General features: G+C 35.7%; 2 protein-coding genes and 1 pseudogene across 2 annotated transcripts; 1 reads left to right on the top strand and 2 right to left on the bottom strand.

Moving 5' to 3' along the window:
* Positions 1-252: 252 nt before the first annotated feature.
* On the bottom strand, positions 253-3,898 carry LOC143609063 (acetate--CoA ligase CCL3-like). The gene is made up of 3 exons (XM_077083928.1): positions 3,582-3,898; positions 2,185-2,781; positions 253-1,198 (listed from the first exon to the last, which is right to left on the bottom strand). Exons 1-3 carry the CDS (start codon positions 3,795-3,797, stop codon positions 302-304), a joined length of 1,710 nt encoding a protein of 569 aa, XP_076940043.1. The 5' UTR covers positions 3,798-3,898; the 3' UTR covers positions 253-301.
* Positions 3,899-5,335: 1,437 nt separating this feature from the next.
* Positions 5,336-6,250, top strand: LOC143609101 (large ribosomal subunit protein eL29z-like; annotated as a pseudogene).
* A 1,204-nt stretch (positions 6,251-7,454) lies between these two features.
* On the bottom strand, positions 7,455-17,645 carry LOC143609082 (uncharacterized). Its single transcript, XM_077083944.1, has 6 exons — positions 17,484-17,645; positions 16,188-16,259; positions 11,011-11,799; positions 10,803-10,916; positions 9,808-10,127; positions 7,455-8,046 (listed from the first exon to the last, which is right to left on the bottom strand). The coding sequence occupies exons 1-6, from the start codon at positions 17,643-17,645 to the stop codon at positions 7,455-7,457; spliced, it is 2,049 nt and encodes a 682-aa protein (XP_076940059.1).
* Positions 17,646-26,095: the final 8,450 nt, after the last annotated feature.

Below are 26,095 nucleotides of genomic sequence, written 5' to 3' on the forward strand. Positions count from 1 at the left end.
TCCCCGGAGCCGTACCCGGAATCGAACTGACCCGGACTCGCCATAACCGGAAATATCAGGTCAAAACCAGACCCTACCCTACCTTAAAAGCCTAGAAAACCCAATCAAAACACGGTCAAATACTCTATCTTATTACGAATCAAATAAGAAGAATAAATCTTAAAGGTCAGTTAATAACATGATACAGGATAGACCAATAAAACAAAAAACAATGCAACAATTTCATACAACTTTATTAAAAGTCCCTTTAATTTAAAATCCAACATAACCCTTATTCATATCCCAAATCCAAAAACTAACTTTATAACTTACTAATCTTAACAGGACCCATTTCCTTAGCTTTAGCCCTCAACAAATGTTTCTGAACCTTCCCAGTAGCCGTCTTCGGTAACGGCCCAAACACAACCGATTTCGGGACCCAGTAAGCCGGCATCTTCTCCCGACAAAACTTCATAATATCATCCGCAACTTTCCCCTCATCCGATTTCTCAACCGGGTCCTTTAACGTCACAAACGCACACGGTGACTCGCCCCATCTATTATCGGGCCGGGCCACCACCGACGCTTCTGAAATTAATGGGTGTTGGTATAATGTATTCTCAACTTCCACACTGCTAATATTCTCACCACCCGATATAATAATATCCTTCGACCGATCTTTAATTTCGATATACCCGTCTGGGTGTTTCACTGCTAAATCACCCGAGTGAAACCACCCGTGTGCGAATGCTTCCGCGTTCGCTTTCGGGTTCTTTAAATAACCTTTCATGACAATGTTTCCACGGAACACGATTTCACCGACCGTGGTCCCGTTTGCTGGGACCGGTTTCATGGTTTGCGTGTCGACAACGTCTAGGTGTTCGAGGGCAGTGTATGGGACACCTTGGCGGGCATTCATTTTGGCTTGGGTTTCGGGGGGGAGGTTGTCCCACTCGGGCTTCCATGCACATATCGTTGACGGGCCATAGGTTTCCGAGAGGCCGTACGTGTGGGTGACGCGTAACCCGTTCTGGGACATTTTGAAGAGGACGGATGGTGGTGGGGCGGCTCCAGCGGTCATGACGTGGACTAGGCGGGGAAGCGGGAGGACGGTGTCTTTAGCCGGGGCGTTTACTATTGTGTTGAGGACTACAGGGGCGGCACAAAAATGGGTCACCCCTAGATTGGCTATAGCCGAGTAAACACCTTTAGCCGTTACCTGCATAAAACATCAAGAACAAGAACTTAATGCTATCGACAAGGGCGGGCCATGGAGTGGGTCACAATGGATTCGGGTCAAAATATTACTCCAAATTTAGTTGATGAACAAAATGATTTACAAAAGTTTTTATGTTTTGAAAACCTACTTTGGGTTCTTTTAAGCTATGTCTTTGACATTTTTTTTTATATTATGCACACGTAAGTGGTTCAAAATTTCAAGCCTAGACGTGGCAATATTGACCCATTTACTTATAAATGGGTCGATTTGGGTTAACTTTAATCTTGAACATGTGAAATAAGGATTAAGGAAAATTCTAAAGGAACAGGTAAAATGGGCTAAACAGGTCATTTAGGTCGCAAAAAACCTAAAGCGCATTATTATTGTAATTATATTGACTTCTAATCCATTTAATGGATTAGCTTAAAAAAACGGACAAAACCATGCTTTGATATCAAAATGAACTGAGTTGCTCGTGACCTACTCGAGGCTGGCTCATTAAAAGCTCGAATCGGGCTGAGTTTAAATGAGCTCGAACCGAAAAACAAGCTTGTTTAATAAACAAGCTAAGCCCACCCTTCACTTATCAAGCCTGATCTGGTCCGCGAGCCTAAACGGGCCTATTATTTATATAATTTTTTTAATATATTAAATATATACTTGTGTAAAAATTATTATGTATAAAATTGTAATAAAAATAACTACATAACATATACTATGCTATATACTTATATGTAAAAATTATAATTAGAAAGTATATAAAAATAATTATAGATGTATATAAATTAAGTTAATTAATAAATAATGAACCAAGTAGAACTTAAGCTTTAAAAAGCTGCTCAACAGCCAAGCTCGAGTTTTAGAATTAGATCTCAAAATGAGCTGAGCTCGAGCCTAGTCAAGCTTGGGCTTGGCTCGTTTGCACCTCTAATACGTTAAACCAAAACCTGTTACATGAACCGCCCATACAAGTAGACATAAAGTACCTGTCGGAGGCATATGTTGGTCCCACATATAGCAGCAAGAGTCCAGGTAAAACACCACCCGTTACAGTGAAACATAGGCAAAGTCCACAAATACACCGCTCCTTCTGGTATACCCCACACCAGAACATTACTAGTAGCCGCCAGATACGCCCCACGGTGATGCAACACCACCCCTTTAGGACTAGACGTTGTGCCCGAAGTATACCCCAACGCAATACTCTGCCACTCATCTTGTGGCGGTGTCCAAACAAACTCCGGATCACCAGATTCTAGAAACGCCTCATACTCAACCGCACCTTTCGCTAAAGCGTATTGGAGATTCTTTGGATTGCATTCAACGCTTTCGTCTTTGATAACGACCAGAAGTGGAGATTTGAAATTGGTTTTGATTTTATTTTTTAGGATCTTTAAAGCTTCCTCGGCTAGCTTGAAATATTCTTGGTCAACCATTATGACTGCGGATGATGAGTGTTCTAGAAGGAAGCCGATGGTTGGAGCGTTTAGACGAATGTTGACTGCGTTTATAACCGCTCCGCTCATTGGAACTCCATAATGGGCTTCAAACATGGCTGGGGTGTTTGGTGCAATCACCGCCACCTGTTGGATTGAATACAAATTGTGAACTTGGAAATTTGTTTGAGATATGAAATAAATCAATTAACCTCCAAAGTCCAAACACCCCCCTAATTCAATCTTGAATCAACTTACAGCAATACCTTAGGTCAAACAAATCACTCAATCAATTTGACTTTTTTACAAAATCACGATTTTGACTTCGAACTTCCAATCGATTTTGACTTTTTCCAAAGTCAACGTCATATTAATCGCCAGAACCACAACTCACAAAATCCAACATATACTTATCATCAAACACAAGCGTCAATAAAACCAAAACTAAAAATACAACTAAAACTAAAATCGAAGACGGTTGAACCAAACCCCTAATTCTAACTTTAATCACCTATTCGATCATCTATTTAAAAATTCAAGATTTTTACATGACATAAATCAATTAAGCATCCAAACACCCCCTAATTCTAACTTAATCAACCATTTGATAAATAAATCAAATAACATCCAAACACCCCTTAACTCTACCTTCAATCAATATTTGATTATATCCATTAACAACAACACCCCAGGTTAAACACATCACCCTATCAATTTTGACTTTTTCAAAATCCCAACTTTGACTTCAAACTCCCAATCGATTTTGACTTTTTTCCAGTCAATGCTATATTAAGTACCTTAATCAGTTAATCACAACTTACCCAATATAACATCCTTCATACTTATCAGTTATCATCATCAAACACAAGCACCAATCAATAAAAAATAAAAATAAGTTTTTTATTAAAAAAATTAATAAGATTAAAATCTTAGACGGAACTCGTTACCGTTGAACCAAACCCGACGGACCGTCTGGTAAGCGCAGAGGCTAACCGGCAACATCGTTCATACGTCTGCCGCCACGTGTACTGAACCGAACCGTGAACCACCGATCTACGGTCAGGATGAACCAAAGCAGCTCGCTTTAAGAACCAAACCGGAGTTAGTGCCGTGTAATTCGCTTCGTTTTTGGGTAAATCGTCGATGTCTCTCTGAACCGCCATAATAATAATATTATTATTATTCCCCGGTTATCTCGGAGTGTTGTGTATGCATGTATGGCTGATAATAATAATAATATAATCGATGGTGTTTTTGTGATGATGAGGAGTTGATATACAGGAACCGTTGAATTTATACGAGTTACACTATTTATTAAAATAAAATTATTAAAAAGAGTATAGTTTTGTCTTTTATACTATTTAGTTTAACTTGGAGAATTTGTACTTGGGTACTTCGTTTGTTTTTTTGTGAGATTTACAATAACGGAAAAATAAAAACGTGACTGGTCGGATGTGTCACGTAAGTAAAATGCTTATCTAATAAAAAGAATGTTCAATTAATAAAAATACATTAATGTGTCAAAAAGTTTTGTTACATTATCATTCAGAACCGCTCTTTTGAGAAGGAATGTAAACGTGGGTACGGCATTGTGCCCTTTTTGCTCGGATTTTGCTACCAGAACCACCATTTGCTGTTATTTTGCTAGACCTCGAATTTGGTTCGGCATGATGTTGTACCTTGGTGCATGCTTATGCATTTCTTTGCTTTCTCAATCAATGATGTGCTTAATTACCATGACGGATTGGGCCCAAATCAATCGCATAGCAAACTAAACCAAGCAATCTTCCGTTTCATGGTTTGGTGTATTTGAGGGGCAAGCAACGATAACATCTTTAATGGTGTTAACATATGTTCTAATCAAATCACGGAGAATATAAAAATCCTTAGCTTCTTATGGGTGGTTTCAAGATTGAAGGAATTCGAAATAGATTGGATTAGATGGTGGCTAGTTGTTGTTAGCCGCTTTGTGAATATAATACCGCCATTCGATAGCAAAAGAATGAGTTTGCAATTACGACTGAATCTTATTAGTTTAATAGAACATATGTAAATATTTATTGTAAAGTTAGAATCAAACTTTATAAAAGCTATAAAACTAAAGTAAAAACTTAGATATAGATATAGAAGTCCTTTAGTTTTATAATATTTAAATTAATATTATTTTTAAACTTTTTTATGAGAATATATATAATTGTTTTTAGTATAAGCCAACACACCCACACCCAACTCCACCCTTTGCACATGAACGCCAACACAAACATTCTCACGCAATGACGAAGAACGCCAACCCAAACCATCTCATCCTTGGAAGAACGCCTAAAACCTACCTATCAAGGATGGCTTAAAATACTTCTACATCCATAAGACCATAACTATAATTATAACTTCTTTTTTATCTTTCCATAATAAAAAACTAGCATAACATAACTACCTTCGTAGAAAAATATCATTTTTTAAAAGCAAGGTGTATACTTGTATTCAATAAAATTTACAATCATTTTAATCCATTTAACATGCATTTCTTTCTTTGGGCCGAGCCCAATCCAAACGGGCTATTTCGTCAAAAAACCAAATTAAGGATTTTAAAGACCAATTCGTACAACATATCTTCGTTCCTATCTTATCTTGCAAGCTCTAATTTTTCATTGTAGCAGTAGCAGCCAAGCCAAAAAGGTTCGTATTAACAGTGTGTGTGTGAGAGAGAAAGAGAGATGGCTAAGTCTAAGAACCACACGGCACATAACCAGTCTTACAAGGCTCACCGTAACGGCATCAAAAAGCCAAGGAAGCAAAGACACACTCCGTGTGTGTATTTTTTAGTTTAATTTCTTATTTGTTATGTTGGATTTGTGAATTCGGGTTGATGGTTTTGGTTATGGTTAATCACCGCTTAATCGCTAAGATTAGTTGCAGAGTAATTGCTATGTGATCAAAATCGTTCGAAATTGAAAATTTTATTTATAAAATTACATACAAATTCCAATATTAATCGCTAGTCCATATCTCACCCTCCGAATAGGGTCTAGCTAGTTTACAACATTGGTGCGTGTAGAAAACTAAATGATTCAATTTGTAAATACCTAACTTTCAGTTTTTGGGATTTTTAAGCAGATTATAATAATTCAATATATAGTGCCTTTCAAATATTATAGGTCTAATAATATTAGTTAATTTTTAGTTTACAAAAATATTAAAGCCCAAATTTAACGTTCTGGACTATATTTTTTGGCCTAAAGATTTTTGGGCCAAAAAATTTCAGTCCTAAAAATTCAAAGCTCAAATAATAAATGTATTCAAACTGAAAACCGCAAAATCCCAAAAAAAAAAGGTTGAGTTTCAAAAACTCGAAATCCGAATGTTTGGTTCGGTTTTAGGCCAACAGCAGTCTGAATGTTGACTTGTTAAGGGATGGGATTAATATGTTTTAGTTTAAATAAAGTAGTGAGTATTTTTTGTTGGTGTTTGGAAATTAGTCTTTCTTAACAAAATAAGGTTGTTAATGATGTTTTATTGTGTTTAGGCTTGTAGATGGATCCTAAGTTTTTAAGGAACCAGAGGTATGCAAGGAAGCACAACAAGCAGAGTGGTGAATCTGCTCAAGAAGAGTAGATGTTTTCGGTTTAGCAGTTTAGGTTAACTATAACATTTATATTCATGCCGTCTCTTAGAAACTGGCCTAGATTCTATATGATGTTATCGATGATTATGGTTTTGTGTTTTGACTGTGTTACCAGATGAAATTTATTCTTTTGAACATAGGTTTATAATTTTCATAGTTGTAGCTCAACACAACATAGTTTGCTCATGAGCTGACTTGATATAAGGAATAGATGTAATGTACTTTTAAATTATTGAAATTGTTTATACGAACAATCCATTTTCTAAAAGGATCCATTTTTTAAATTATTGAGTTAATGTTACAATATTTTTTAAGCTTTGCAACCTTCAACTATTAAGCAGGTGACTCAAGTATGTATAAATCTGCTTCAGTTTTAAGTTAGACGAAATCTGCATGGGGTTACATGCCTTTTAGCATATCATGATCAGGAAAGCACAAAACTATATATACAAAAATGCATGATGTAGTAGAGTCAAACATACAAGCTTATTTCGTAAGCATGAGTCAAAATAAAAGCAAGGCAAGCTCAAACAATTTGAAAAACAACTTAAGTTTAAACATAAGAAATACCCGTTAAACAAACTACGTCTTCAAAAGTTAAGCAAAACCATCCTTTTAAGAGGCTACCTCTTCTTCGTCATCCATGTCTTCCAGATTGATTTCTAGGTCTCGACAAAGAACTACAAAATATTCCCTTTGTCGGCTTGTCCAATTCATAAAGACCTCTTTTGTCAGAGACCTATAGGCATGCACATAATCTTTCACCTCCTTTAGGCTTTTAGACATATCAAGACATTTATCCGATTCATCTGTATCCAGGTTGGGCTGATCAATATAGTCAGCAGAAATTGTTTCTTCTGTGTGTGAATTACTGATTAATCATTCACCTTCGGTTTTGTAGGTACCTACGTATAAGAAAAGACCTTTTAAACAGGTATAAACGGGAATTATATATACAAAGAAAAATACATAATTTAAATTAAATTTGACGAATCTGCTCTTACTAATATTGCATAAATTCTATCAAAAGGTTAAAACTTAAAAAGATAAGAATGTGAGATAGACCCATTCTTGTTTTGACCTCTTTTGACTCACCATTTGTTTAAAAGATTTATACATAAAGTTTTATGTCATTAAAGAAGTAAAAAGTTTTGGTTTATATTAAAGCATTTAAAGGAACTAATGTGGCAAAACTATGCTAATTACTCACTTGGAATTCCAAAGCCATCTTAAGTTGCATTAAAACTTCTTTTGTTGTCGGTCGTTTTTCTTTTTCATCATGTAGGCACCGGTATGCAATCTCTTGAAATGTAGTCAATGATTCAGGCACAATCTGCTCCCTTATTTGCTCGAACACCACCTCAATATGATTTCCTTCTTCAAATTTGTTTTTAATGAGCTCGGGGAGATAGTAACCTGGATGTTCGTGGATTGCAAATGTTGATCTTCCGCTCAAGATCTCAAACATAACCACACCAAATGAATAAACATCAGATTCTACTGTTAGGTATCTTGATTTTTTGTATAGTGGGTCCATGTATCCCTGGGTGCCACATGCATAATCGATGACATACTCTATATCTTGAGTTATTGGGCTTATTTGTGAAAGCCCAAAACCTGAAAGTTTTGCTTTCCAATCATGGTTTAGTAGAATGTTTGCAGTTTTGATCTCCCCATGCATCACCCTTGTTTGTTTTCCAACTCCTCCATGAATGAAGTCCAACGCGCTTGCAACATCGATGCATATATTAACTCGTTTCATCCATGTCAGAGAAGCATCGTTCAAATACCTATAAAGACTTCCTCTAGGCGCATACTCATAAACAATGATTTTTTCTTCCATTCATCACAGTAGCCTACAAGACCAATAACATTCTCGTGTTTATACTCCCGAAGAATTTGTATCTCACTCAAGAACTGTTTTTTCACTTGACCAAGCCTTGTATCCAATCGCTTTGCTACAATGGTTTTAAATTCATCACCATCTTGAAGGTTTCCTTTATAGATTTTCCCAAATTCTCCTTCACCAATACAATTGTCATCATGGAATTTTTGTGTGGCCAGTTTTATGTCTTCAAGTGGAATTCTAAGGCTGTCCTTTCCTATCAACCACGAGAAGATAATAATGAACTGTTAAATTACGATGGATGATTAAATTAGTATTTGAAAATAATATATAAATACGATTGACTCATTGCTTATAGATAAAAGTAGCTTGTTAAAAACTCAAAAGAGTGGTTTTTCAAAATTAACCAGAACGGTTTAAGTTTAGATACTACTGTACATTTGTACATACGAAATTCACTTTGTACTTCATTAAGTTAATCTAATGGCAACAAGCATTTTACATTTGTACAAAATGGTAATTAAAGTTTTAGGATATTGACTTACTTGAAAGAATAATGCTTTCTCTAGTTGCTTGACAACGACTTTCATTGTTGGACGTTTGTCTTGAGTTTCTGCCACACACTGATGTGCAATTTCAATAAATGTGTGCAAAGAATCCTTGTTGGGTCCTCTATTTAGAACAAAATTGTGTTCATTGGTTTCTTCCTTTATTATAGGATCTATCATCTCCTCTGTTGTTCCTTTGCTGAAGCTACGTCTTGCCATAGGGGCCAACCCTTTGTCACTCTCTTTCAGGTAAATTGGATCATTCGCTAACCTCCCACATAGAATTTCAAACAAAATTACTCCAAAACTATAAACACCCGATTCTCTTTTTAACTTACCACTCTTCACATATTCTGGATCAAGGTAGTACTCGCTACCGTACGGCGTCTGAGCGGGCATCTTGAGATGTAGAGCTTCATCTTCTTTATTTGGAGGCATGGATACGGATAACCCAAATGAATCGATCTTTGCCCCCCAATTCTCATCCAACTGAATGTCATAGTTTCTTAAAAAACGGATTATTACCTTCCTTTGGTCTTCAATCTCGAAGTGAAGGTAATTCAATGATTGTGCAACATCAATGCAAATTTTCAAGCATTTCTCCCATGTCAAAATACGCTTGTTGTTGCCGTTGTTCAAATATTCATAAAGGTATTTATTAGAAACATTTTCAGTGACAATGATCATCTCAGAACCTTCAATACAAAATCCAAGTAGACTGACAATGCTGTGATGCTTAACACTACTAAGCACTTCAATCTCTGTATAGAACAATTCTTCTCCTTGCTCGTTATCTCTAGGATGGACACGTCTTATAAGTACAGTGTTGTGTTTCTTGGGTGGTTCACCTTTGTTTTTCCCTTCTATGGATGGTGGGGTTTCTTTATCAAAACAGTCGAGTTCACCTCTATACCAGGTATAGTAACGGCTAACTCTAGTTCTGCATGTGTCTGAGAAATTATCGGTGGCTGAAATAATATCATTGAGAGGAAGCTTCAAGTGTTCCAAGTTGTTTCCCTGCAAATACGTGACAAGGTTGTAAAGAGAGTTGCAACTAGATAAATGATAAGAAAATTGGAAAGAAATATAACGCGGTTGCAACATCAATGCATATAGTAAGGCGTTTCACCCATGTAAGAGAAACATCCTTCAAATACCTATCAAGACTTCCTTTGGGTGCATACTCATAAACAATGACGTTTTCATCTTTTTCATCACAATAGCCTATAAGACCAATTATGTTCTCGTGCTTATACTCCAAGAGAATTTGGACCTCATTCCAAAATTGTTGTTCCCCTTGACCAAGCCTTGTATCTAGTCGCTTTGCAACAATGGTTTTAATTCCATCACCGTCTTGAAGCTTTCCTTTAAAAACTTCCCCAAATCCTCCTCCACCAATGCAATTGTCATTATTGAAGTTTTGTGTGGCTACTTTTATGTCTTCAAGTGAAATTCTGGGGTTGTTGATCTTGTTTTTCTGTCAGACATGACACACCAATTAAATTACATATACTGATCACAATTATATGTTGTTAAAATTATAACGGCTGATTAATATGGTGTTGAAAACAATATATACAAATTAGTAGGTGCTATCAGAAAACAATAAATTGTCAAAATACATGTTAGTAATGAAAGACTACAAATTAGTTAACAATTAGTGATGAGGTTGCTTTGCTGCTATTTAAAATGGTGATGGTAATTTACAGAAACTGTAAACAATGATAAAACCTTACCACAGTAAAATATTTTATAAAAACTAAAAAATGATGATGAAATTAAAATTTTGATGATATCATAGACTTCAAACAATGAACAATATGAGTTTAACATGCGTGATAATTGATCAATGCCCTTTTATCCATTAAAGATGTGCTTTACTTAGTTTTCAAAAGTTTTAAATTGAACTTTGATCATATTCTTTTCTTTACACTTTCATATCAGCAGTTCAGCAAAGCTGCAGACAGTCTAAAAATGTTTAAGCAACAACGATAAAACAAAGTAAACTCAGAAAGTGGAAAAGATTTTTACCATTGTGCTTTATCAATTATAGTATAATGTCATATCAGTTTACATTTTTATTAAACTAAAGTGAATCATCACAATCACTACTTCTTAGGATCAATAATATGAAGTTAGAACAATGACTTACTTGAAAGAATAATGCTTTCTCAAGTTCCTTGACAACATCTTTCATTGTTGGACGTTGATTTTGAGTTTCTGCCACGCACTGATGTGCAATTTCAATAAATATACGCTTTGGGTCCTCTATTTAGAACAAAATTGTTTTCACTTGTTTCTTCCTTTATTGTATGATCAATAATGTCTTGTATTGTTCCCGAGCAGTAGCATTGTTTTGCCACATGAGCCAGCCCTGCTTCATTCTCTTTAAGGTAAATTGGGTCAAAGGCTATCCTCCCACATAGAATTTCAAACAAAACTACTCCAAGACCATATACATCCGATTCTCTTTTTAACTTATTAGTCTTCTTATATTCTGGATCTATGTGGCGCATTCTGCCAATCCAGCTGATATGGAGTGCTTCGTCTTGTTGATTTGAAGGCAGGAATACAGACCACCAAAAGTTAACAGTCTTTGCCCCGCAGTTCTTGTCCAAAAAGACGTTGTAGCTACATATATCACGGTTTATTATCATCGTTTGGTCCTCCATCTCATAGTGAATGTACTTTAACGCATGTGCAACATCAATGCAGATTTTCAAACGCTTTTCCCAAGTGAAAATGCGCATGCTACTGTTGACGTCTTCCAAATAATCACCAAGGAATCCATTAGAAGCATTCTCAAGGACAAGGATCATCTCAGAAGCTTCAAAACAAAATCCAAGTAGGGTGACTATGTTGGGATGCTTAACAGCGCTAAGCACTTCAACTTCTGTAAAAAACTCTTTTTCTCCCCAGTACTCATGTCCAGGAGGAGGGTAGCGTTTAATAAGCACATGATCAGTCCCTTCAACAACGGATGAATGATTTTCTTTACCAAAATGGTCGTCGAGTTTTGCTCTGTACATAGTACACCCACCCCCATCTGGAATTTCGTAAGCCTTTGAAAAACCATCCGTTGCTAATTGAACATCAGCCAGAGGAATCTTCAAATGTTCCAACTTCTTAATAATTAGCTGCTGCTGCTGCTGCAAATTATTTAAATATATATATGTCATAAGGCAATTAAATTGAAATTGTGTGGTTCATATTTTTATAGAGAAATTGGAATTCATGGCCGATTAGCTGCTTCTTTTTTCCCCTTTGTTTTGTGACTAGACCCTTCTTTTAACTATTCAAGGCCAGCTCAACACATTTGCCCAAGCCCACAAACCATTTATAGTTTGTTCTAAACTAGGCCCAAATACAAAGTTACAATTTGTTAAACCAAATTATTTTAATGCTAGATTAAATGTTAATATGAAAGGATTATAAATCCTCTGTATTAGCTTACTCTAATTAAATTGTTCATGCTTATAATTATAGATGATTTGCTAGAATTTCAAAGTATTTGATTATATGCGTGTATTCTGCCACTAAAGTGAAAAAAGTTGTTTGACCAACTAGTTATTTTAAATTGTAGGTATATAAGAAAGGTGGATTATATATGTTCATATTTATTATATAAATTAGATGAAATTGATTAAGAAAGAGTAAAAAAGGAAAGTTGAACAAGTATATTGCAGCACTTAGATTACTGAACGTACGTATATAATTGCATGATTCATAAATTTAATTTAAAATATTTTAATTGATGTTATATTAAACTAAATGGTAACGAATATGAACAGACATGATTATAAAACAATAAGTTAGTAAGAGCATCTCCAATGCTTTATGCATGGTTTGAAATCCAACCATCCTAATCATTCACTCACATTCTCTCTCCTTCCATTCTCACTTCTTCATCCTTTCACACACACCTTACAGACCATATTGAAATTCCAAACTCTTTTCACTCTCTCCTCTCTCTCTCTCTTCCACCTAGGAGACACCTATGATTCAAAACACCCAAAACCTTACCATTGGAGATGCCCTAATAATAAGGAAACATAAAAGTTATTTTAATATACATTTTCTTTATTTATCTTTTGGCATGTGAAGAGGTAACTCTGGGATTTAGGTTATCGTAAGAGCATTCTCAATCCATTCATCAAATTATGTGAGATGGGTTTTTTATAAGTTAAGGAGTGATTTAGGGTGTTGTAAGCGAGTCCTATAACTTTTTAATATATTTTGAAAGTGGTTATGAGTGAATGGGAGAAAAAAAGTAATGATAAATTTATAAAGAAATATTATTTAATTGAACAGGAGAGAGAAAATGCAGTGATTTTTAGTATAATTTTGGATTTGAGGTTATGAGATGGAATGGGAATGTTCTGAGGTGAGGTCGTGCTCCGATATGCAATGTTTTCAAACCTTGCCTGGACGTCAACCCGGACATCTTGCCAGGTCAAAAGTCGAACCGACCCGGGAGGACGGATCGGTGTTTGACCTGGTAGACCTCATAAATAATTTAAATATTATATATATTATATATAAATAAAATAATAACCAAACTTTCATTTCATGAAGCATGTTTCATTAACATAGCCCAACCAGACCAAGTTTTATGAAGTGGACTAAGCCTAACCAACCCAATCAAGCAACACAATCAAATGGTCCAACAAAGGAACCCTAAGTGATATAACGGAGATAGAGCAGTGACCAAGAGAAAATTGACTGGTGTTCATGTTCTTCTTCCCATCTTCTTCCTATGTCATATAATCAGTCAATTACCATCCTCGTGCTTATTTTGTGTTAAAATCAAACCACTTAAGCAACATGGGAAGTTCAAATCGACGAAGTTTCAATCAAGTAATTGATTCAGAAACGAGACGATTGCAGAGTTGGGGACGAAGCCGCGTGGTTCAAAGATGGAATCTAGGGTTTTCAGTTTTATTTTGTTGGTTTCTTTTATTAATTTTTTAAAATTTCCGGTCCACCCAGCGGGTCATCGGTTCCGGTATGCTTAGCGGGTCCCGGTCGGACCGGCCGGTCCTGTCCTTGTTTCAAAACACTGCCGATATGTTTTAGGGCCGTCCAAACTGTTCGCCGCTCGAACTCGCTCATCGCTCGCTTGGAAATTTCTCGAAAAATACTCTCTCGTTTTTCGCTCGATTGTAAACGAGCCGCTCGGTTCGGTTCGGCTCGAATATTTTTAATTTATTTTTATATAATTATATATGAGCAAATACACACATAAAATATTAGTATACAACTGTTTAAAACCTTTTAAAATTTTCCTATTACGTCAACTTTATAATTTCATTGGTTCTATTCAAGTTTTTAAAATACTAAAAGTTTGTTTACATGTTTATTATATCTCACTTTAAATTTGTATCTCCAAAAAATTTACAACCTATAACACCTTTGTCTAAAAACTACTAATTTGTTTACAAAATGTATTATTTACAACATTCAAACTTGTTTCTTATTAAAATTTTTAGAGTGAAAAAGAAATAAATAATGCTCGAAAATCGCTCGGACCGTTCGATCGAAAAATGCTCGATTCGATTTTGGCTCGGTTCGAATTTCAGCCGTTCTGTTCGGTTCAATTGTAAACGAGCCAAGCAACGAGCAAGCCTTCGCTTGTTTCGGCTCGGCTCGGCTCGTGAACAATGTTTGATCCTTATCCCATTTCATAATTCAGCCCAATAATCTAGTATGTGGATTAGATGATGTTATAATCAACATAAATTTGGTTCTAAAAAACACATCATACATTAATCATAGTTATATTTAATAATGGTTAATTAAAGGATAACTCGGACCATAGTCGGGTCATTCATCCCTTGTTTATGTACTTAGGCCCACATTGTACAGGAACCATAACACTAACAGTCCTCTAAACCTTACTAAAACTGACCTTATTAATCATGCAACAACCCATGCGAGTAAAGAGAAAACAATGTAGCCGTTTGTCATCATACGCCCACGTTATCTATTTTCACTGTTTTCCACTTCTAACCCATAGGCTTGAATTATTGATTTACAACTTCAATTGATGCATAATTGCATAAATTGATCAAATTAATTCTTGATAACAAATTTCAATATTTTAAGTAATACCGTAGTTTTATTTTTATTAATAATTTTGACAAAAGGTCATGAATAACTTGTATATATCAACTCTTATATTATAGTTAATTATTTGAGTAAAGTTAAAATAAAAGGACAACGAAAATGAGAAGGGTGAGAATCAATTTAATCTATTAATATTAGATTTTAATGGTGGAGATTAATTCGAGAGAAAAAATTGATGGGAAGAGCATAAATGTAACAACCCACTTTTGTTGACTTTCTCTTTCCACATGCAAGTCACATGTCAATTCCCTTATCATTTAAAAACGCCCATAACTTTTTCAAGCAACATTCTTTTTAAAAAAAAACTCACCATAATAACAAACATTTTTTTTATCTTTAATATGAGTATCATATTGTTATATAAAAAAATAGTGGGTTTTTATATTGTGTTATTGGTTGTTCATTGCGTTTTTTAATTGGATTTTTCGATGCATTGTGTTATAGATTTTGGTCATTGTGTTATCAATTGGTACTCATATTAAAGATAACAATTAAAACAATGATTACGTCATTGAGTCTTTTTTTACTTATCATTGTGTTTTAGTCATTGTGGAGAAAAAAGTATTATGCTCATTGTGTATTACGTTCATGTCATTGTGTAACATGTAGTTTCCATTGTGTTTCACGTTTCAGGTCATTGTGTTATGTGTATTCACCATTGTGTTTTATGTTTCAGGCCATTGTGTTATATGTATTCATCATTGTGTTCTACGTTTCAGTTAATTTTGTAATATGTATTCATCATTGTATTTTATGTATTAGAGAATTTGTTGTTATTTTACATTATATTTACGTATTAAGATTACACAACAGTGTTCTTAGCATTAAAAAAAATACACAATGATTGACGAAAAAAACACAATGACAAGCAGAAAGACACAACGATGAAAAAATACACAATTACAAACAAAAAGACACAATGACATAATTTTCTTTTAATTTTTATGTAACAAAGTCATACTCATATTAAAGATTAAAAAAATCGTTTTTTATTATAGTGATTTTAAGAAAAATATCATATGAAAAGGTTAGTCATGTTTTAAAATGATGGGGGAATTGGCATATGACTTGCATGTGGAAAGAGAAAATATGTACTATTACCCTTTTTTCTTTGATACCCACTTGACACATATAAATTAATTATGACTTCTCACACTTATCATTTTTGTTGGCATTTGTAGAATAACTAACATTAATTATCTAAGTGTTAAGATATTGCAAACAATTCATACTTATACTTTGTTGCTATTAGTGTATTTGTTTCAATTCAAAAACTACATAAATAACAATTTACTATTTCTGTTGAAGTTTCGTCACATTCCAATTAAATTTATAGATTTCACTTTTTTTAGAAAACAAAAATACCAGAAAGGATAATCAAGTCGAAAAAGAAACAAAGAAAAGGTCATACATGAATTTCATGAGATGCTTTTTCAACTTCCTCGGCAACTTGGTCATATTCCGGTTGTTGTACTTGCTCCTCCTTCAAGAAAAAAAATGAGATAAAAAAAAGTTACTGATAAAAATAAGATGCTCGTTCAAACTTCCTTTGGCGGGCTGATACGCCCTGTTTTTTTTTAGCTTGTTCAATGTTTTGTTTTTCTTTAGGTCGGCAATAAACAGAGAATTGGTGCGTGGTGTTACAATGGCAAAAAGCTATTGCTAGCGGGCCCAACCCACCATACGGAACATTAATTTCTCAAAGTTATCTTCAGTTTCGGAGAAAACCCACTCGCTCAAAGGTCCAGACGTCCTTAGGATCGAACAAGAGATTACAAAGATCTAAGTCTTCTTCATTGAGGCACTCATGCCGTCCTTGAAGTGTTGTTTATTGGGATCGAACCTGAGTTTTCACTAAAAATGCCAAACTTCCTACCGGTCTACCACTACACCATATTGAAAATTAAGGACAATATGCAGTGTGTTGGAGTGTTGCAGGGAATGGGCAGAGCACCTTCCTGCATTTTTCAAATTTTAATTTTAATATAATGTTTATTTATGTTCTCAATTTTTACACTTTTTATTTATTTTTTAATTAATTTTAGTATTATATTAAAATAGGTTCAACCGGTTCGACGGGTAGGTCCTACAGCTACTGAGCTTCCAAGATATTTTAAATTTTGTAATTTCTAAAATCATAATTCCATAATCTACGAGCTTGTGGTAACCAACATTTATGATTGTATATTGAATTTTATAAACTTTGTTCATCGCCTCAATATAAACCATTTTGCAATCAGGTGAGCATGAATGCAATCAACGTCATCAGCTAATCAATTAAGTCTAAAGCTATGAACTAATCAACATCAATTTGTTAAATTAATGAGCTAATCATATAGACCCCAGGGTTGTCCGGTGATGTAAAATTACCATACAGCATACATTGGCAAACGGTTAATCTTCTCCCGGTATCTTTATGTTTTTTTTTTTAATTTTATTATTTATTTATTATTATAGTTTCTTTCATTGCTAAACTAAAAAATTTATAATAAAATGTCAGGTAAGCGGGCAACAAGCTGCGCCACAATCCTATTTTGAATAGTAAATCCGATCCTACTAAAAACGAAGCTTTGGGTTTTAGGAGCCAAAAACTTACTCTTCAATATTCACAACTCGCTGAACACTGATCAAAAAAGCCATAACCTCCGGGGTTAGAAACAGAATGTATAAAAAGCAAAGGGGAGAAACACACATTGTTTCTCTAAACAAGCGTTCTTGTGTTAGCAATTTTGTCTGATTTCGCGTTCAACGCAACTTGACCCGCAACAAACTCATTATTTCTTAGCCCAACAAGAGGGAACACTCCTGTAAGATCCACACAAGCGTGTTTCAAGCATATGTAGGTGTAAGAATTTGAATGAACAGACATCCTTGACTAGTATATTCTTTTGTGAAATTAAACTAAAAATTACAAATTTACAAGCCATCTCTAGATGCTTAAAATAAGTTACAAAGAAAACTAATAATCTAGAACTTATTTGATATGATTGCTTAGTTGGCATTTTGGAGTAAATCAAAACCCTGACAAAATATTGGTCATGGGCATTGTGATCGGGACAGACCCTAATAAATACTGGCCCCTCGGAGCATCAAACAATTAAGTGGGTTTTTGGTTTTTATTTTAGTTTAGTTTAATTATTTGTTTTATTATTATTTACTTGTTTATTAAAAAGAAGTTTAAAATCCCTCCGGACATCAAATCACAATGGAGCAACATAGGCTCAAGGATTTAAAGTCCCCGGTGTTCACGTGATAGTGACGTGGTATTGTAGAGGGGTTTTAAAACCCGCTCCACAAAGAATGGTCTTATGACCCTACACTTTCAAACAAAACCTCATAAGATCAAGCATATACAATAAATAGGCTTGAACTGCCTATATATTTATATTTTCTTAATACTTTTTTTACGAAATTAAATTACGACATACTGCAATTGCGACATATTTATGCGTTACAACATTGGTGACAAATTAGTTTGTGAGAGATCAGCAACGCATCCATTCTCCAATGGAATTTGTTTCTGAAATATTTCATTACAGATTATCAGTGACGGAGTTTCCATGATTAATTTCTAACTATAAGTTATGCATATTACAAATATCCAAAATAGATGCATGGTTGATCCTTTTTGATTATATCATTCATATATATACTAGCTTTTATCCCCTGTATTACTACGGGTGTGGGAAGCGCGGGGGTGGGGGGTTATTTTAAATTATTCATTTCTAATATTTATATATTTTTTTATTTTAATTTTATTTTTTGTAAAGAAAGTTAATAATATACTTGTGATTGATAATGAAAGAGTTTTGACAAATAAATAAGATATTATAACCCGGTTTAAAATTTATCTGGGTTTGATAATACCTATGGCCCGCTTATTTTTTTTACTACAAAATTGTTTCTTAATTATAAATAATATTTTTTAAAAAAATCAGATATTATTTTTTAGTATAGGTTGGATTAATGTTGACTAAGCCACCAGAAAAAGAGTCGTTGGTGTGGTGACCAAGTTATGGGCTGAATGTACGTTGGAGTCCAAGAATAAAGGAACAGAATGAAGACCAAGTTTATCTGCTTAGTTTGTTATTTTTTTTTTCTATTTAAGCATCTTTAGTTTGCTTTGTTTATCATCACTTTCAATTAGCCGAAATCCACTTTTGTAATCTTTTAATCATTCCTAAGCATTTGGCTTTAATAAAAAAGATTACTTTTGGCAGCAACTAGTTCCAGTTTCTTTGATTCATTTAAATTTCCTGATCCAAATCTTACATTTGGTATCAGAGCAACCACGTTCTGATCCAATTTTTATGCCAAAGTTCCTACGTTTCAACATCATGTCAGTCATCACAAACTCTAACTCCTCAAGAGACAATTCCATTCCATTCCAGTGCCCAATCCTCACACCTACAAACTATAATACCTGGGCCATCAAAATGGAAGCTATCATGGATGCCCACGGGTTGTGGGATGCCATCGAGCCACCAACCGAAGTGGTTGCGGATGAACGAAAAGTAAAACAGGCTCGAGTTTTCATCTTTCAGGCAATCCCTGAAGAAATACTTTCGCAGGCGGCGAAGAAAAAGACGGCTAGTGAAGTATGGGATTCGTTGAAATTCCGGTATGTGGGTGCAAAACGCGTTCAGAAAGCTCGCTTACGAATTTTAAAAAGTGAGTTTGAAGGGTTGCAAATGAAGGATGGAGATTCTATTGACGAGTATGCAGGAAAGCTGTCGGGTATGGTCTCAAAATTTAACAGTGTTGGAGCAAAGTTGGAAGATGAGGAACTGGTACGTAAATTGTTTGACACGGTCCCGGAGAGGTTTATAAACCTAGTGGCTTCAATTGGGCAAAGTTCAGATGTTGAAACTATGCCATTTGAAGAAGCGATTGCACACTTGAAAGCTTATGAAGATAGAGTAAAGCTTCCTCAATCGAAACAAGCAACCGACAACAGCTTGTTACTCACCAAAACGGAGGGTCAGACGAGCTCGAAGGGACAAGTGAAGAACCAACAGTTTACGGGCCAGAAGTCGGGTGGACGAGGAAAAGCTGACCGGGGTGGTCGGGGTAGTTTTCGGGGACGTGGTCGCGGTAGGGGTAACCGCGGTGGACACGCCGGGAACCTAGATCAAAGGAACGGGTCAAGGAACAGAGATAAAAGGCACATCGAGTAGGTCATGAACTCGGGCATTATGCATCGGAGTGTAAAGAACCGAAGGAGAAACAGGATGAGGTGAATCTAAACCGAACTCAAGAAGAGAAACCAGCCCTCTACTTGACTATACATGGTGAAGAAACAGCCTCCATGGTCCTTTTAAATGAAGATAGAGTCTTTCCAAAGTCGGGTGAAAGCAAAGAAGTGTGGTACGTTGACAATGGTGCTAGCAACCATATGACGGGGATGAGGGAATCATTCGCTGAGTTAGATTGTAACGTAACTGGGCAAGTTCGGTTTGGAGACGGATCCAAGGTTCAAATTGAAGGGAATGGTCCATTGGTATTTGAAAGCAAGACCGGCGAACACATACTCATCCCTGATGTGTATTACATTTCGGCGCTCACGAGTAATATCCTCAGTTTGGGGCAACTCACTGAGGAAGGGTATGACGTGCACATGCATGGAAACGTCCTGAAGTTGTATGACGACCATGAAAGACTCATTATGAAAATTCAGGGTCAGTGAATAGACTTTACAAAATCAATTTAAAAATTGCAAAACCAGTTTGTTTGGCAGCCTACATAGACAATGAAGCTTGGTTATGGCATGCAAGGATGGGCCATGCAAATTTTGTTGAACTTGAGTCAATGGCTCGAAATGATTTGGTTATGGGAATGCCTCGCATAACCCATCCAAAGCAGGTGTGTGAAGGCTGTCTGGTGGCTAAACAGGTCTCAAAAGAAATTCCCAAAGAGGCTCAGTGGAGAGCTAGTGAGCCATTGGGCTTGGTCCATGCAGACCTATGCGATCCAATTACACCACAAACAGCAGGTGGTAACCGGTATTTCTTACTTTTTGTTGATGATTTTACAAGGTTTATGTAGGTATATTGATGTGCTAAAAGTAGTTATATAAAAACACGCTAATCTAGACACTAAGTAATAAATTCTAGACTCTTAAACTTAACTAAACTACTAACCGGCAAGTGAACCAGTCGACTCTAGTACAGCTAAGTAAGTCCGGATATCGAACCCACGAGACTCTTTAAATTACGTTTACTAGCTAATTAGACTCGACTACAAAACACGACTTATTATTTATATTTGTTTAAGGGGGGTTTTATTTAAAATACTAAATTAATACTATAATTAAAACTAATTAAGAAAACAAATAAATTAAACGAAAACAAAGTTTGTTATGAAAATAAGATGATGATGAGAAAACTACCTAGGCTAGACTCCCCTAAATTTTGGTAATGAATTGACTCGGGAAAATATTTAGTTATGGACTGGGATCGTAAAATAGACACTTAAAAGAAAAACCAAATAGGACCCCTGACCCTTCTCAAGAGAAACCTATGGATTTCTAACAAGTTTTAACGCACACCAGTATTAAAAATCAAGTTCGCTTACGGTCACCCAATTGTTTACAATTTAGTTCCTTTATACGAAATCCTACCTTACAGCGCGGAAATCAAAGGCAGTTTAATATATCGAATTGATTCAATAGACAATAATTAAATAATCAAACCTAGACGGACTCTTTACGAAGAACTAAATCTAGCAAGATCAAATAATAAAGATCTATCAATAACCTAGCACCTTACAGATTTAGGTTAGCAGCACACTTAGGTTTAATTAATTAATAATTATTGTTCCTATGATCTTAATGCATATCAATCATAAAATAGTCAAAAACACAAAGTAGATGACCTAATAGCAACCTATCATAATGACAAACAATAATCTAGGCAACTATGGAATAATAACAATTAATCAAACAATCCTAAATATCCATATGCATCAATTTAATATGATTAAACCTTTTACCAAATCATAAAAATCATAACGATAAATAAATCCCAAATCAAAACACAACGTCAAAATAGGTTCATCATAAGCCTAGGCAGTCTATAATTTTTAGCCTAACATCATAAAATAAAACAAAACAATAATAAAGGAATTCATGGTGGAAAACAAAAGAAACGAAAGATTAAAGGCGATAAAACCTGTGGTCTTCGTTCTTGGATGATAAGCACGCCACCGTATGATTCCAAGCCTTCAAAACCTCCAAAAGATCACCTCTTGAGCTCCAAATTTTGTTTATGGCTTTCAGGTTATTATTAGGGTTAAGTTTATGGGTGTTTATATAGACTTTTAAGGCCCATAAACTTAAAATTAGTAGAAGATTCTGTAAATCTAAGCCCATAAACTTAATATTTGTAGAATATTCTAGAAAACTGAGCCCAAAGTGCCGCGCTACGGGCCTTCTCCCATTTTGCTTGTTTTCGCCCTCTTTAAGACATGGTTGAAACCCGGAACCTAAAATATTCAAATAAATTAATAATATACAAATTCTAATAAAAACCGAACGAAAACTAATAAAATATTATATTAAATATACAAGGGATTTATATATATTTAGCCTTATATCATATATGTAATCAGTTCGAAGGATCAAGCTTTCCAAATGTTTAAAGTGTTTAAAGCCCAAGTTGAAAAGGAAAGCAAGCACAAACTGAAAATGCTAAGAACTGATCAGGGGGTGAATTTACTTCACATGTTTTCAATGAGTTTTGCAGAAATGAAGGCGTGAAGAGGCAATTAACAACTCCATACAACCCTCAACAAAATGGGGTCGTGGAAAGATGAAATCGTACGATCATTGAAATGACTCGCTCATTGTTAAAATCTACGAATGTACCTGAGGTGTTATGGGGGGAAGCCGTGAGGCACTCAGTTTACATTCTTGATCAAATAGCAACAAAGGGGCTAAAAGGGGCAACACCGTACCAGATGTGGAAGGGTCACAGACCGAACCTTAGCCATCTAAGGGTCTTTGGTTGTGTGGCATACGTGAAGCAAATGAAGACTCACCTCACCAAGCTAGAAGATTGAGGTCAAGTAATGGTGTATTTAAGGAGTGAAGAAGGCACAAAAGGGTACCGAATGCTAGACCCTGTCAAGAACAAGATTGTGATTGCAAGATCAGTAGAGTTCATTGAAAACAAGAAATGGGCCTGGGGAGAGCCCAATGTTGAAAGACCTTTAACGAGTTGGGCTAGTGTACCTGTTACAAGTGTGGTAGCAGAAACTCAAAGCCCAAGTCAGAGTGTGAATGACGACCAAATCCTTAATACTCCAGCCAATCATCAGTCAGCTATTTCGTTTGTTTCAAGTAGCCGAAGACAGCATTCAGAGACAAGGCAAGACACTAATACGGTTCCATTTGATGACACTCCGTGTCAGGGGTTTTGATCAATTGGAAGGCTGTACCGTAACTCAACAGCCATGACTGACAAAGAGGTACAAGATAGGTACAACCAAGAGTTAATGTTGATTGATGACGAGCCGGCTTCATACGATGAAGCTGCAACCAAAGAAGAATGGGTAAAGGCTATGAAGGTGGAACTCGACTGCATTAGGAGAAATAACACCTGGACTTTAGCCCGGCTGCCGCCTGGTCATAACGCAATAGGGTTAAAGTGGGTGTATAAAGTGAAGAAAGATGCAAATGGGAATGTTACTAAGTACAAGGCTCGTGTAGTGGCAAAAGGGTATGTACAAAGAAAGGGAGTTGATTTCGAAGATGCGTTTGCACCAGTAGCCCGATTAGAAACAATTGGACTCCTTCCTATTGCTGCAAAGGAACAGTGGCTTGTGCATCACCTAGATGTCAAGTCAGCGTTTCTAAATGGTGATCTCAAGGAGGAGGTTTATGTGACGCAACCTAGCGGGTTTGTAGTGAAAGGTAAGGAGGAGATGGTGAACAAACTGAACAAGGCTCTGTATGGCCTGAGGCAGGCCCCACGAGCATGGAACGCAAGGCTAGATAAAGTGCTGAAAGAACTCGGTTTCAGTAGATGTGTTCATGAACAAGCCGTGTACATAGTACATAAACCAGATTTCGTCTTAATTGTTGGGGTATATGTAGACGATTTATTAGTGACTGGATCTAGCGAAGGGAAAATTCATGAATTCAAGAAAAGAATGAAGATGGTATTTGATATGAGCGACATGGGGAATTTGTCATATTACCTTGGTATTGAGGTTGAGCAGTCAAGGACGGGAATAATGCTCAAACAGGAAGGGTATGCAAGAAAAATTCTTAGCATGGCAGGTATGAGTGCTTGCAACAAAACAACATTTCCCATGACTCCCAAATTGCAGTCGACCCTAAAGATGAAGACGGGGAGGATATCGACCCAACCATGTATCGGAAGATAATAGGGAGCCTTCGCTATTTGATTCACACCCGTCCAGATCTGAGTTATCCAGTAGGAACAGTAAGCCGGCTCATGCAAACTCCAAAGCAAAGTCATTATGCAGCAGTTAAACAAATCCTAAGGTATATTAGAGGAACAGCCGGATATGGGCTAAAGTATAATAGTGGCGGAGATGGCAGATTAATCGGGTACAGTGATAGCAGTTATGGTACTGATATTGAAGAACGACGAGGCACAACTAGTATGGCGTTTTATTACTCGAATAATCTAATCACATGGAGTTCACAAAAACAGAAGACTGTAGCACTCAGTTCATGTGAAGCAGAGTTTATGGCAGAAACATCAGCAGCGCGTCAAGCATTGTGGTTAAGAAACTTGCTGAGTGATTTAGTTGGAAGAGCTGCAGAGAAAGTGAAGCCTCTGGTTGATAACGAGTCAGCAATTGCATTGATGAAAAATCCTGTTTTCCACGGAAGAAGCAAACACATTGACATGAAGTATCATTTCATTCGTGAATGTGGTGAAAATGATCAAATTTCTGTTGAACATGTAAGCGGGAATCTGCAGAGGACTGATATTTTAACGAAGCCATTGGCCCGGATTAAATTTGCAGAAATGAGGAGCCTTGTGGGTATGGAGAACTTTAGCAAAGAGGTCAACACTAAGGAGGAGAGTGTTGGATTAATGTTGACTAAGCCACCAGAAAAAGAGTCGTTGGTGTGGTGACCAAGTTATGGGCTGAATGTACGTTGGAGTCCAAGAATAAAGGAACAGAATGAAGACCAAGTTTATCTGCTTAGTTTGCTAAATTTTTTTTTCTATTTAAGCATCTTTAGTTTGCTTTGTTTATCATCACTTTCAATTAGCCGAAATCCACTTTTGTAATCTTTCAATCATTCCTAAGCATTTGGCTATTATAATAAAGATTACTTTTGGCATCAACTAGTTCCAGTTTCTTTGATTCATTTAAATTTCCTGATCCAAATCTTACAGTATATCCCTATTTAATAGGATTTTCATATCAAATATTTGGTGAGATTAATTTTTAATTTAATGAGATAACCCGTTTAAAGGCTATCTGGGTTTGGTTAGCCCCATAGCCGTGAATTCGAATCAAATGCATGAGAAATCTTCATTTACAAATAAAACAATATGATGATTTAAGATGTAAGAAACAACCAACTAGCTTTTAAAAGTTTTATTTATATATATTTAAGATAAGAATAGTTTAGCCTGTTGTTATCCACTGACTACTTTTTTTCAAGGAAATCCTTCCAAACCAATTTTTTTTATTGCATGGTAACAATTAAGTCTCCTTTTTTGTCATTATTTTCCCTGGAAATCCAAATTAAGCTTATTATTTGTATATAAGCGTATGAAGGTAGGAAAAATATAGTTTTGTCTTGTTATTTATGCCTCTATATTTATTTATCTATTTATTTTTAATAATTCAGTTTTGATAAGATGTGGACTCATAATTTAGTAAGGTTTAGGATCCTCTCACACCACTTGGGATTCCCACACAATTTTTTTTTCCTATACGGCTCGTATAAGGCTATACGGTCGTATAGCACCTGAATCATGTCAGTTTGTGTCATAGATTGTCAGTCATTGTTTATAGTGCCTCGTATAGCCAGTGGCGGATCCAGGAATTTTTTTTAGGTGGTTCCCTCTTAATTTATAAGGTGGTTCCTACGCGTCTTCTATATATCCGTACACTATTATTTCGAAACTCGGGAACCACCCGTTTGTATGCTGGATCCGCCAATGCGTATAGCCCTATACGGGCCGTATAGGGCTATACGGGCGTATAGATAATTATTTAGACACAATTTTAATTATTAATATGTTAATATGGCCGTATAGACCTATACGGGCGTATAGACAATTTTTTGGACAAAATTTTAAATATTAATACGTTAATATCTTACAT

This window comes from Bidens hawaiensis, unplaced genomic scaffold, assembly GCF_021521415.1.
Source record: "Bidens hawaiensis isolate Kalapana, Puna unplaced genomic scaffold, B.hawaiensis_p1.1 tig00419489_1, whole genome shotgun sequence".
NCBI classification, from domain to species: domain Eukaryota; kingdom Viridiplantae; phylum Streptophyta; class Magnoliopsida; order Asterales; family Asteraceae; genus Bidens; species Bidens hawaiensis.